The following is a 15,391-nucleotide window of genomic DNA, read 5'->3' on the forward strand; positions in this document are numbered from 1 at the left end:
ACAGTATGAACATTTGTTACAATATCAATGAGTTCAGACAAGCTATATTAGTCTCTGTAGAAACAAACAGCGATCCAAAAAATTTTGTGTTAATCACTCGCTCCTTTTAACACCCTTTGATCAGCTAAAGGCTGGTTCAGAGTATATCGCTGTATGTCGGAGTTATCTTCTCGGCGATTATTCGTCAACTATGCGCGCCGTAAACTGATGGAATCGTTAAGACAACGAGGATACGTCAAAAAAGATTGCAGCCATCAAACTTTCCTGACAGTTCACCGAGTATCCGCGACAGCCTGTGCAGTGTGCATCACTTTGCCGATTGGCCTTAACGAATTGCACGATCCATGTTTTCTTTCATGACAGTTGATGTGGAACTAGTAATTCATTATTTCCGCAGCTGCAATGTATAATGAGTACTATTCACCGATGTAAACGTGGATGGGTTTGTGATAGTGTGACCATCATTATTACAGATGGTCATTAAAGTATTTTTCATCTACATATAAAAAGACTAGAGCTGATTCAATGTAGCGCATCACGGATTATTTATCTTCACATGTAACATGAGGACAGACTAGCTTTGCTTTCACTACCACTGATGAATGATTTTCAATGTTTGCGCAAATTATTTTGAGCATATTACTAGTAATCCTGACCATCCGCTGAATCCGAGAATTTTTTTAATCCCGGGAGATCTACCCGCGTAACAGGTACATGCTCTGTTTACTACCCTGAGATAACACGTACCTAAAAGAGGTCAAAGAGTTTTTTCCATCCAGTTTGTCATGAATATTTTATTAATTAACATATATACAGAATTAAGTGAGTGAGCGCAACCATTTCAATACTGCCAACCATATAAACTTTTTATTGTATGTGTGAATAAGACAATGAAATAAATTTGACCTCTTTCACCTCTGTGTGATTTAGTGTGAACCAGCTTCAAGTGACCTGAGGTGTCAACCATTCAAATCAGGCAGCTAAGCTACCTGATGTGTAAAGCTTCTAAATCAATCAGCGAGACTAGCGCAGACGACCAATCACTCAAATCAAACTGCTGAGTAGCTTTCAAGTGTCAAGTTTTCAAACAAGTCAGCCATGATACCGCACACCAATTACTTAACTAAGCTAGAGCAACCTACAATATCATCACTTGGATCGGATGGTTAACTAAGGTGTCAGCCAATCAGATCAGATGGTTAACTGAGGTGTCAGCCAATCAGATCAGGCTACTGAAGCTACTTGCAGTGTGAATTATTTTGCACAAATGCACAGCAACAGAATACGTCAAATGAATCATGATAGATCAAAGAAGCGAAGCAACACGCAGTACCAATTCCTATTCGTTCTGGAGAACTCCGCAGGCAAATCTGGCTGACTTTTATAATGCTTGTGGCTATAAGCTCATTTCCTATCCTGTCCCTGTATTAGTGGTAATAAATGTGCAATATAACATCTGACACCATCTCACCGCCATCACCTCTCCCCTAACCCTTCACACAATAAAATATTCCACCGCTTTATGTCTCTGTAACGAAACAGCCAGAAGTTGATCAAACCATATTTTTCAGGAAAATTGTCCAAACTTGGTGTTCTACGACCAATAAGAAACAGTTCAAGGATGAACAAGAAAACACGGATACATGCAATAGCGAGTAGAGTCGAAAGGTGAAAAAGTGCTATAGCCTTGTGTCACACATAACGTCGCCTTCAACATAAGACATAGAAAAGACGCACTAAGCAAGCTGTCACATAAAAGCACACAACATATTAGCAAAGGTGTTAGTCAGGCAACAACACTACGACGTTACCATCTTCTCCGCTGCGAGAGATTTCAGAGACTGACACAATGCCAGTGGATATGAGGTCATGTGCTGAGATACGATCCCTGAAAGGTACGGGGAACACAACCAAATTACACTAGACCTTTACCTTGAAACTACCGAATTCAAAATAATAAAACATCAAGTCTACTCTTACAAAACACTAACTCTACACCCACTAAAAACTAACTCAACACCCACAAAACACCAACTCTACACCCACTGAAACCAACTCTACACCCACTGAAACCAACTCTACACCCACTGAACACCAACTCTACACCCACTGAACACTAACTCTAGACCCACTAAACACCAACTCTAGACCCACTAAACACTAACTCTACACCCACTAAACTCTACTCATATTGAAGACTAACTGTCCATCTGTTAAACAATAACTTTGGACTATTGAACAAGAACTCTACAGCCATTGAACTACAACCGAACAATAACTGTACACCTATTGGGCGATAAATCAACACCCACTGCAAACTAACTCTACGCCCATCACACACTAATTCTACAACCATTGCTAACTAACTTTACACCCATTGAACGCTAACTATACGCCCATTGCACGCTAACCATACGCTAACTAACTCCACACCCATTTTACTCTAACTCTACATCCGTTGAAAAACAACTCTCCAGACACTAAACACTAACTTTAAACTCATTAAACACCAACTCAATACCCGCTGATTGACAACTCTCACCTATAGTACATATGTAACTTCATCTATCACAAACTTTAAAATCACCTTGAATATTGATTAGCCAAGCAGAGATTACATAAAGTTGCTTTACTAACTAACTAGAGAGTGAAAAATTCTCATGTCCAAGAAATGCTATAAAATATCAACAGACAAATCCTAAATTCCCAACAAGTTGCTTGGCAGATATCAACAAGTTATCCATAGAAGTAATAATGATGAACTCATAGAATGTCAAGGTAATACTGATATATCAAGAGCCGTAAGAGAATGACGAAAACTCACCAATCATAAAGCCTGATCGTTAAGTTCTCCGCAACCGATGGAAACTGAAATGTACGCGTATACAGAATGATTATCAGTAAGTATAGCATAACATTGGAAAAATGCTAGAGTAGGGATTGATTCTCACAGCTATGTTTTGGAGAGCATACCTTAAAGGCAAGTTTGAGTTCTTCATTGAATTCTGGTGAGTACGTCTCGTACAGCACCTTGGACTGTATTTCCTGGCCAGCAAAAGAGAAGATCATGTATGGATCGCTCAGCTCCTTTGGCTTTGACTTACCAACACTGAAGAAATTCTTGACACCTTCTAGCATAGCACTGTCCACTACAAGGATATTCAATGCATTGCATAGCACTGTCCACTACAAGGATATTCAATGCATTGCATAGCACTGTCCACTACAAGGATATTCAATGCATTGCATAGCACTGTCCACTACAAGAATATTCAATGTATTGCATAGCACTGTCCACTACAAGGATATTTAATGCAATGCATGGCACTATCCACTACAAGGATATTCAATGCATTGCATAGCACTGTCCACTACAAGGATATTCAATACATTGCATAGCAATGTCCACTACAAGGATATTCAATACATTGCATAGCAATGTCCACTACAAGGATATTCAATGCATTGCATAGCACTGTCCACTACAAGGATATTCAATGCATTGCATAGCATTGTCCACTACAAGGATATTTAATGCATTGCATGCAGTTACACTATAGCCTACTCATCAAACATCAACCACCAGCTGATAGTGCAAAAGCTACAAGCTTTGTTCTACACAAATTATTGCTCGTCATCTGTCTGCAGCCGTGGAGTATTTCATTATTGCTGGTGGCACATCCCCTAATGCGATTAGATCTTCATGATATGGCAATTTATTTCTTTGATGGCGATTTTCAAAGTAGACAATTTAGAAGTTTGAAGATATATCGCTAATCGTATAAACGATAAAACTTTGACGATTTTCAGAGTGAGCGATACTGAGGCTATAATGCGCAGGCATTCTAGTCTATAATAAGCTCATACCAGGGCCTTCCACGCACACATGCATTCAGGAAATAAATGTTTCTGATTTTCACGAACACAAAACAGTTTCTTTTCAAGTTAACATATAAAAAAATTTAATAAAACAAGCTTTACTACCCGGCGTTGCCCGGGTAGTAAAAAGTCAGAAAATTGATTTGTATTTAATATATAACAACATTTGCCATTCTAACTTTCAAACTACATATCATGAGAAAAGTGTTTTGTGTAGTTGAAATAAATTAAGAGAGAAAATAAAAACAACTGTAAAGGTTTTCAAACTTTGTCAAACAACATTTAAACTTCATATCATGAGAAAAATGTTTTGTGCAGTTCAAATTGAAAAAGATTAAACGACTATAAAAAGGTTTAGATGTAAATGTGAAATAATTAGCAAGCAATAGCTAAATTAAGTCTGTTTTGCTACGATTACAATAGAAGATGATTCTTAAGGATACAATTAATACGAACTGAGAAAACATAATAAAAATCCTGAATATGTAGAATTAATAATAACCATTCTTGCATAGAAGTGTGTGTGTGTATAAAACAGGTTACTATTCCAACAGAAGCTATCCATCAAAACTTTGAATACGACGATACTGGTACCTCTCGATACCGGTACAAATGTAAAAATGAGACATGGTACAGTCTTTGTTTGACCAAACGGAGAGATAATGTCGAGACTTTCCCATGGAGACGATATAATTGTCTGCGTGACAAGAATTGGCCTTGACCCCAGATATAGTAATTGAACCTTCCGAAAAATATTTCTCAACAGGGGCGTCGTAACGCGTGGCTGCATTGGTAAAATAATCAGCGTGCGCTATAGCTATATCAATAGCCAGAATGCCAGACATACGTTGAGAAATATACATATAGATGTACAAGCTTTTTACATAATAGTAATAATATTGCGACTCATCTATTTACAATATGAAATATTTTAGTGATTTATGAAAATCCTGAAGCTCTAAATACTATAGACTTCATCCCATTAGTCCACGCTACCATAGAAACAAGAATACGCAATAAATGCATTTAATATTGAAGAGAACTTACTTCGGGGCAGGTCTTCTGCTTGATACGCCTTGAGTGAGAAGGTTGCAGGGGCCAAAGTCATACCAGCTGGCATCAGCAGATTACTGTAAAATGCAGAACAAGCAAATTTCATTACAGATCATGGGAAGCAACCAAAGCTCCTTCAACTAAAACACGTGAAAGATGACAAGCTACGCAACAGGTATTAGCTTCAGTACAGGCAGTTGTAGCTCTAGTGTCTCACCCGTCTGTCTATAAACACAAGATGTGATATCTAGAAGAGTTTTAGGAAACCCTGTTAGCCTCGCAAGGTTGACTGGTCAAACAAATGCATATTCATGAATGTTCTATTTTCTTCATCATTTGCATTGGTCAGCATACTCATCGATAACCGTACAAGTTTGAAAAAATAAAAAGATTGTCTGCTAATATAATCATTGATATTATTTACTGACAAATTAATTCCGCAGTGATAGTTTTTGAAACTCAAGCTATTTTGCAATAGAAATGAAAAATGAAGATAGTATCAGAGCAGAACTTAAGTTAGTCTCAGCGTAAGTGATAAACAGTCCATCGGCAATATGTCTAGTCTGGCACTTCATTGATAACAATACTACAGAAACACTTGATTTGTCAATGCACGAGAAAACAACTCAGCCAGACTAACACAATCACAAAAATACATGTAATAAGACAACGCAAGAAATTGGAGCTAATGCTATAAGCTTAGCATGCACACTGAACTCGAAAGAGACACAAAGTAGTTTGGTATCCAGGACCTGTCACACAGCAACTCGTCCTTACTGAAACGAGTGCTTTAGGCTGGTTGTGTGGAAAGCCTTCACACTTCCATTACCTTTCTATGTCATATTTCCCGCTCCTAAACGTGTCACATGCAAAGATATGATTACTAGTTAGGTTACTAGTTAGGTTACTAGCAATGTCTAGTAGCAGTTTCCAAATTAAAACACGCAAGCGTGAGAAATCAGCCAAAGTTCAATCCCCTAGCTTGCCAGATATTGTATTAAGACTTCAAGTGCTAATACATATACCCACACTCTTGCAAGCACTGACCACGCGCATGCTCATATATGTACACACACTCATGCAAGCACTGACCACCCACATGCTCATATATGTACACACACTCATGCAAGCACTGACCACCCACATGCTCATATATGTACACACACTCATGCAAGCACTGACCAACAACACAAAGAGAAACTAAGGTGCCACCAGCTAATAAATCAGCCATTGACCAGTCATACATAGAATATATTATTCAGATCCATTTGTCTAAAAATTGGCCATTTCTAAAGCCGGTAGATTTAGTTTTGTGAGTTAGGGAGTTAAAAAGCTCTTCGAGCCTATTCTATACAAATTAGTGCACTTACGCTTCAATATCTTCATTCTCAGCGCCTCCAGGCTTAGCCTTGAAACTCTAGAATAAAAGCACATGAAACGTGTTGAAATAAAACTAGCCTGAAAATATGTTGAGAGAAGTCATTTGTCAAAAAAGAAGGAAGACTAAAGGAAGTGGGGTATTATGGCAGCCTTGACATGGATTGCAGTAAGTGTCCCAAATACTGGGGAGAGTTGGATATGAGGGGTAAATTTCCTAGGGACTGGGGAGAGTTGGATATGAGGGGTAAATGTCCTAGGGCAGGGGTCTGTAACCTTTTCCACTCAAAGAGCCATTTAGACCCGCTTTCCGTAAGAAAGAAACAGTGGGAGCCACAAACCCCCTTCGATATTTTGAATTAAAAAATATATAAATACCACATGAAACGTTTTTGTTTTGCTTTCAATGCTTTTATACCATGTTTACAACATAAAACGAAAAGGTGTGGCATGTATAATGATTTAACCGGTGAGAAAAAAAATTACACTTTTGCAAAGAACAATAAAATAGCTAATAATAACTTGATCACAACCCGAAAATATTATGTTGTTTATAAGGTTAGTTTCAAGAAAAATTGCAACTTCATGTTTAATTCAGTCTTTCTTTTAACAACACGCTGAACTTAGATTCTAACTGCAGCAAATGCCATTCATGCAGCAATTTTTGCTCAAATTAGCCGTACGCATCAGTTCCGAAATGGCCTTTTTTCTCTCATCTCCCTCTCGATATTTTTTAGCAAAGGCTGCGTGTTTATTCTGAAAATGTCTTGCGACATTTGATTTTTTGTTTGCAAATTTCTCATAACATATTAAGCAAACTGGTGAACCAGTCTCATCAGCAGTGAAAGCAAACGCATCAATCCGTGTAGGATAAAATGTTGTATTTTCCTCTGTCACTTTTCTAGTAGTAATGACTACAAGTACTAGAGGATGCTCTTCTAGGCACTATAGTAATGACTACAAGTACTAGAGGATACTCTACTAGACACTATAGTAATGACTACAAGAACTAGAGGATACTCTACTAGACACTATAGTAATGACTACAAGTACTAGAGGATACTATTCTAGATACTATAAGTGATGGCTGCAAGAACTAGACACTACAGCGGTGACCCAAATGTATATGTAAACAGACAAGTTGTAAAATAGCTAATACAGCAAATGAAAGGGGCTAAATATGAGGGCTGCTACCCATCTAGCTAGTCTAGTCGAATATCATCTAACAGGGTGTCATATCACCGGCTAATCTTTATTAATCAGTGTATGGATAAGCAATGACATGGGCAGACAAGTGTCCCGGCAGGTAAAACCCTACCTAGTCGATGCTGCTATCAGTAGAAGACTAAGCTATACCGTCTGTACTCCTGCTCAAACAAGAGTGCTTGAAGATACAAGTGGAGAAAATAGTATGGGACAGAACCCACTAGTTAGTTTAGAACGCTGGCCTCATTTAACTAAATAATAACAACACTGGCAGCGAAAGGCAGTCGAAAGTTAAGGCTGAGCAGTGGCTGTCTGAAGGTAATTAATAAATAGACTCACAGGAGCGTCGACGCCAGGCCCAAGGATGGCTACGCATATCTTAAGGTAGCCCCGAACACCCCCTTCCTCCTCAGGATGGCTCAGCAAGAGCCACTTGTTAAGAATGTAATTGCCATCCTCTTGGTAAATGAGTCCGCAGTCACACGTGAATGAACCTATGAGGGCATCCGACCTCAGCCTCTTGGAGTTGAACACCTAGCGACATACCATTATAAATCAGTTAAAAAAGCTAAGTAGGGAACTGATAAAAATCTTTGGAGCCATGTGAATATCATGCGAATATTATGTGAATACCGTGTGAATATCATGTGTATATCATGTGTATATCATGTGAATGCCAGGATGAACAAACCTCAAAGTTGAGCATCTCATCGACAATTTCTGCTGGGCTGATGACATTAGAGTAGTAGAAGACCTCATTCCATATCGGACTGCCTGTAGCTCTTTTCACTCTTGTAGTTTTTGTCTCTCCAAACAGAGTTATCTTGCATACAGGGTGTACATTGCTTCCCTCTAACTGCCGTGCCTCCACCACCTTCACCCTCACCTGTCGAATAGTGTAACAATAACAGAGTTGACAAAGAGTTTGTGAGGTAGAGCCTGGTTTCTAGATATGCCTCAAACACCAGTAGCAGAATTGCAGGGCAATAGGCGGTAAAATGAGAACCAACACGTCGAGTACCACGGGTAATTGCCGATGATCAACGCAAAAGTTCAGTGCCGTTCAACTTTCACAAGGAGCAGCAGACAATATCTTCCCAAAATGCGCTGCACAGGTCAAGGTCAGCACTCTCAAAACGGCATGGCGAGCGGCTATTTTTATATGATCATCAGCGACGCAGCTTTATGTGAACATAAGCCCCCTGAGTCTAGCGCCGCACGTGTTTTGCGGCATGAGATTATCGTCAGGGTCTCGCAGCCGACGTGAGAACCACACTTAAAAGAGAGCAGTTCCAAGTAGACCAGAATAAAATGCTAGTAGAGGACTTACTAACAGTAATATGAATGTATATACTCTACTAAAACCTCTTGAATCTATAAGCTATAAATAGCAATAGGAGAAAATTAAGTTGTTGCTCCAAGTGTTGCTGGAGTAAGGACTGCTTCCAACCCCCACCCACAATAAATAACTTTGTTAGTTTATCAACTGAAATAGCAGGAACATACGCGAGTGCCTGTGTGTACATAAATAATGCATAGCGATGAAGCCTGTGAAGTACAGGCTCATCTAGTGAAAATACACCTAGACCCAGTCTCTGTCTACATATTACGATCTATGAGTACAACCGTGACCACCTTTGACATCCGAGTCAGAATATATCCAAATATTCATTGCCTAAAAGTAAACATCTTTTGCTCTCCATATTTAAAAGTCTAAACAAAATATGCTTTACCTACAAAGAGGAGTTAGACATGGCTCTGTGTGGATACCAAATTGTTACAAGAAAACAATAATGGCAAAGATAGTTGCAATTCCAAAAATAAATAAAGTTAAACGGTGGCATCATCCTACGTGAGCAGATAACTCTTCAACAAGAGTTACATACAGCCAAACATGGATAACTCGCCTACGGATAGCTCGAACACATGGTTAACTCGAACGGTTTCTTTGGTCCGTTCCCACGTAATGATAAATTGCTATAGATAACTTGACCTCAACTCTGTTAACTCGAACAGTTTTTTGCCCAACGGCTACCGAGACGGATGTTATCGCTTTAGAAAATCACTTTATTCCAAGTCATAGAGGTAAACCTCAACTTTTCATAAATCATAGGCGTCGTTATTACCACCGTCGGCAAAATATTTTTGTCAATGACTTTTCTAAAGGTTTGGTGAATTTTGACTTTTACCAAACATCCGCTTAGCGATCGCCTTTCGGAAGCATGAAAAAGTGAGGTGACCTTCGCATAAACTTCAAGAAAAATCGGCAAAATTGATCTCGGTTAAAACGCTCAAAAGAAAAAGATGTCTTTTCTTCTGAGCATTTCAACAACGATCAAGTTTTGCCAATTTTAATCTAAAAAAACGTCCTGGCAATAACATCACCTCAAACAACAAAACAATCTCAAGTGATAGAAAAATCTCCTATACTTTTTGATAAAAAAGTTTTCAACTTTACATTAGAAGCATTTAATTTGAAACAAGCCATTTATGCTTTTGATTTCTATTATAGTTTGTATATGTGCATGTATCTGCTAATAAATAAATACATGGACTTGTGACAGTGCTCTGATAACTTGAACGCTCTGATAACTTGAACACTTTCGCTCGGTCCCGTGAAGTTCGAGTTATCCATGTTTGACTGTAGTTTGAACTACAAGTACATCTGAACTCGTAGCTTCCTGTGCCTAGCCTTATGCAGTCATACCCATGTACATATGATCTCTTGCAACGCACTCAGCATAGTCCTTTAGTATTATTATAACAACGGAGCTCATTCTGTTCATTGTGGTTTCTGTAGGCACTGACAGTGCTGTCTGCAGCGCTAGCAAATGTATATGCTGTCACTCCTCACTCAATTTATAGAATGCATAATCACTATTAGTATGATGACCTAAAGCGACAGCATGTTGCAGCAGTCTAGCACACTCGGGCCATCTCAAGACACCTACCTGGAAGTCTGTAGCCTTAGTGGAAAGTTTGGCTTTCAGCTTCTGCTTTGACCTCTTTCTTTTTTTGGCTGCTGAAGCAGCCTGTTGCTCAGGAGTGGCATTGGGGTCATCAATTTCACCTGAGCGCAGAGGTAGCAAAGAGTCACATGTACCGGGATGAAAGCTAAGATGAGCTACTTTGATTACAATGGTTATAATGAAGGACGAACATACAAACAAGTATACAAACAAACAAACAGAGGAATTCCTATGGTAGATGAGAAGCTAAGTGCTCGTCTTTATCTCAGAATACAAATGAGGAAAAAAAATGAAAAACAAATGCAACCCGAGTCACGAGTGAGATGTAATCTGGGAGAACTGAATAGTAAGCTATAATATAGCTTACTACCATATTATGGTAGTGCAACCAGATACTCGGCGCGAAATTTTTAAATCCTGAAAACCTGGAGCTACTCAAAAAGCCTTTCATGCGCTCTACCTTCTGGTTCATCATCTTCGTCGTCTAATCCTCCATCGACAGCATCCACCCCTCCTCCACTACCTCCTCCTCCACCTCCATTTCCACTGCTGCTACTAGCAGCTGGGGCATCATATTTGACTGTCAGATCAACTGTGGCCTGCAAGATCAGCAGAGATGTTAGATAGCATCCCGGCTTACCTCTTCTCTCTCATTCCTAACACTTCTATATGAACTAATCACGGATGATTGCTAAAAGACTTGGGGCCTATTTTTAAAAGTTTTCTAAGTCATTTTGCTGGTGCATAGAAACAACAGTAACTATGTTAATGCATAGAAACAACAGTAACTATGCTAATGCATAGAAACAACAGTAACTATATTAATGCATAGAAACAACAGTAACTATGTTAATGCATAGAAACAACAGTAACTATGCTAATGCATAGAAACAACAGTAACTATATTAATGCATAGAAACAACAGTAACTATGTTAATGCATAGAAACAACAGTAACTATGTTAATGCATAGAAACAACAGTAACTATGCTAATGCATAGAAACAACAGTAACTATATTAATGCATAAAAACAACAGTAACTATGCTAATGCTTGAAGGAAAGTAAAACAGAGTGAATGGCTATGACAGACACATATAATTCTCTTCTTACTGTTCAGTTAAAGGTTGACTTGCAACAAAATTCACATTACAGTTATTTGTTATACTCTTATATTTGTTATACAGTTATACTCTGTTGTGTTGTAGGTGCAAAATATGTGGAAATGTGATTACAAGCTCTTAAAAGCTCAAAAACGAAAAGCCGCCGTAGATTACAATCTCTTTATTTCAATGACGTAGTCACGAAATTTGGTTATCGTCTTATCACGTATGTTCTCACGTGAATTTAAAGGCCAATACAAAGCTCAATATAAAACTTATCGTAGTACTAGTTTATGACAAACACTTCGGGTTTTACCGAAGACCCCATATCAAATATAGATGCTCGCTACTTTACAGTTTTGTTTTGGCCTGGTCTAATTGGCAAGTCGTAATCTGATCATATGATCCAATACTTCGCAAATAATTTTTGCAGCACTTTTCGATTATCACAGGTGACCAACAGGCTCGTCATGATTATCAGACAATGATATGTACTCCTTCGAGGTAAGGTTAAAATGGTTAATGAATTTTTACGGTAAGTTATAAGATATCACTGCTAAAAGTGACAGCATTACGATGACGATAAAACTGACGCGTAAGAACGATAGACATAGTTTTATTGAATGCGTTAAGTATATTTGTGAAAATATTTCGACGAATAAGATTGCATGAAAGTGTAAACAGAAACCATCTCTCATAACTACATCACATTTGAGCTGTTTTGGAAAGGGAATCCAAACTACGGCGGTCTTGTGGGGCTGCGATTTTCTGTTTGTTTTTTAGCTTTTAAGAGCTTGTAATCACCTTTCCACATATTTTGTACCTACAACACAACAGAGTAAGACATCTTTTCATATCAAATAACTGTAATGTGAATTTTGTTGCAAGTCAACCTTTAAGGTATATACTTCCTAGTATTGGTAACTGACAAAACTGGCATGATAAGATAACTCATGATAAATCTTACAAAATGCTTCTACAATAGCCACCGCACAGTTTTCACCCATATGTTTAGTTACCAGAACCAGTCTATCGACAGTTACCTATACTGACAGTTACCTATACCGACAGTTACCTATACCGACAGTTACCTATACCGACAGTTACCTATACCGACAGTTACTTGTACCGACAGTTACCTATACCGACAGTAACCTATACCAACAGTTACCTAAACAGACAGTTACCTATACAGACAGTTACCTATACAGACAGTTACCTAAACAGACAGTTACCTATACCGACAGTTACCTATACCAACACGTACCTAAACAGACAGTTACCTATACCGACAGTTACCTATACCGACAGTTACCTAAACAGACAGTTACCTAAACAGACAGTTACTTACACAGACAGTTACTTACACAGACAGTTACCTATACAGACAGTTACCTATACCGACAGTTACCTATACTGACAGTTACCTAAACAGACAGTTACCTAAACAGACAGTTACCTATACCGACAGTTACCTATACCGACAGTTACCTAAACAGATAGTTACCTAAACAGACAGTTACCTATACCGACAGTTACATGTACAAACAGTTACATGTGTTGACAGTTACAGGTACAGACAGTTATATGGAAAGACAGTTATGTGTACAGACAGTTGCCTACAACTATAGTGAGCAAGTATTTTATAGTCAAGTTTACATACTGTAATGTCATTGTCACACTTCACATTTTCTACATGTAGGCCTTGCTCTATGGTTTGTTTAGGTATTGAAAGGTGTTTGCATGTGTTGACTTGTAATAACAAAATCAACACGCATTGTCCAGTAGTCAAGTCTGAAAATAATTTCAGCACTACAGGTCATTGCGTACTATTCCATCTCAAATATGGCCAACATTTTGCAAAATTTTAGAATGATTTTAAGTGATGTTTTACTTTGTACTAATACTATGGGTTCCAGTAAGCCTGGAGAGACACCCTAGAGTCAAAACACTGCGCTGTAGCGTTACTTGTGAGGAAAGAATCTTGAATAAATTATGGTTGCCATGTCTGTTGGCAGTAGTTCGGTTGAGACGATGTCAAGCCTATTTGGCTCTCTATTTTACAACTAGTCATAGATCTTGGGAAGTCGAACAGAATTGTTAGCAGTGTTTAATTGATGGCGTAATTAATTTGGCCAACTAAAATTAACTAATCCTTTATAGACTGAGCCATCAGACAAGATGTCTACCGCACTGCCCTACACCTAGTCATTACTAGTAGCATGAATGAGCAATTCGTGAGACAGACACATACGGAGACCAGCTATGGATGCCTGGATGGTCAACTATTAGCTAGCGATAAACATTTGATCCATTCAAACTTAGATGACTATCTATATTGAATAGTAGCATTACCTCCCTTAAAAAATGTTGCTTGTAGAGAAGGTAAGTGCTTTCCTACAGTATCTCAACTGGAGTTTTAATACATGTTGTGTTCACGTTAGTAACTGAAACACTATTAGTTTTTAGTTGAGCCATAGTTAGCACACAAACATATGATTGTATTAATGAAATAGCAACTGTATATGCAAGAGCAGTGCATAGATGTAACCATAAAATCATTAAAAATTAACAGTCCAAAGTTGTAACCAAGAAATAGCAGCCTTACATGGAGAAATATCTGATTGCCCCAAATGAAAAAATGTGACCATTATAGCGATTATTGCAGAGGAAAGACAAGCGAGGTGCAGAAAAAAGTTAGAATGTGAGCTGATTGAGAAGTGAAAGAAGAGGTAAGAAACTTACGCCGGTGGGTCGGCCATTCTTGTCACTGAGAGGAAGAGAAACTTCTATTTGTTTCTTACTGATGAGGTCTCTAGCAGCCACCACTGCTTTGCCAATCAACCTGCCGACAATTAGAAACCTTTCAGTTATCAAAGCAGACAACTGGACAAAGAGGACTGTTGGGACTGTTGGTGCAGGTGATCGTGTCTAATATCTCTGCAGCCTGGGATCACAGAAAGTGACTTCTCAGAGTATGACGTAATTATTATTAATCATAATAAATGGTTTGCTGTAGACTTGAAACTGCAATTGATGCCAACTTGATGAATTATAATAGATAGAGATATGTTGGTGAACATCCTGAGCTCCATGTGCTTTTACATCGTAAAAACGTCACAAGGCAAGCCAATTCCAGTGACAGTGATGACTCGTTACTGCCTATCACTTGCTCCGCATAACTGCCAGTCACCATATTGTCTTTTGCAACAGTGCTTTGCCCGATTCTCTATTCTATTCAAGACTGAGACTGCAGTGTTGTCTATACCCCTTCTTGTTTTTTCTAATATCAGATATAAGCACTTGTAAGCAGATGTCAATGGTTTCAAACAAAATTGATGTATCAAATGCATAAGCCCTTGAGAATACAATGCATACCTTCTCAGCGATTAGAACCAGTTTGTGTCTATCGGATTCAATGCTAGAGAAGTGGCGAGAGGGGGACTTCAGCAATGATAAACTCTGTCCGATTCAATAAAAATATTAACTATACTTGTTGAGCGACGAAGAGATGTCGCGACACAAACAAAATGGTGGCATGGGGATAGATGGCTTTGAGATATCTTACCTCAAGAGGAGTCACACTCAAGCAACGGGTCACCGCAAATGAATTAACAAAGTTAAACTACATTCTACTTCAGCAGGTAGAAATATTTAGCTGGTACCATTACCATATTTCATGTCACCACACGCACAGAACACATCCCAATATATAGGCGCTTTGTTTTTGCAAATATACTTGGTCAGACATCAATAAATGCTGACAAACAATATAACTAACTCTACCCTGAACTCTATCATTGAAC

General features: G+C 38.5%; 1 protein-coding gene across 3 annotated transcripts in view; it reads right to left on the reverse strand.

The window, feature by feature from the left end:
- LOC137393553 (myoferlin-like) overlaps positions 1-15,391 on the reverse strand; it is a 72,872-nt gene that overhangs the window by 50,090 nt on the left and 7,391 nt on the right. For 2 of the 3 annotated variants that reach the window (XM_068080152.1, XM_068080150.1), the window contains exons 5-14: positions 14,331-14,430; positions 10,945-11,083; positions 10,467-10,585; positions 8,207-8,401; positions 7,855-8,049; positions 6,303-6,349; positions 4,927-5,009; positions 2,974-3,149; positions 2,825-2,868; positions 1,812-1,888 (exon numbers count right to left, since the gene is read on the reverse strand). In XM_068080152.1, the coding sequence (XP_067936253.1) occupies positions 1,812-1,888; positions 2,825-2,868; positions 2,974-3,149; positions 4,927-5,009; positions 6,303-6,349; positions 7,855-8,049; positions 8,207-8,401; positions 10,467-10,585; positions 10,945-11,083; positions 14,331-14,430 (1,175 nt within the window). Of the gene's footprint in view, positions 1-1,333; positions 1,423-1,811; positions 1,889-2,824; positions 2,869-2,973; positions 3,150-4,926; positions 5,010-6,302; positions 6,350-7,854; positions 8,050-8,206; positions 8,402-10,466; positions 10,586-10,944; positions 11,084-14,330; positions 14,431-15,391 lie in introns of all 3 variants that reach the window. The other variant, XM_068080151.1, reaches the window with a different exon arrangement.

The sequence above is a fragment of the Watersipora subatra genome, chromosome 4 (assembly GCF_963576615.1).
Source record: "Watersipora subatra chromosome 4, tzWatSuba1.1, whole genome shotgun sequence".
In the NCBI taxonomy this organism is placed as follows: Eukaryota; Metazoa; Bryozoa; class Gymnolaemata; order Cheilostomatida; family Watersiporidae; genus Watersipora; species Watersipora subatra.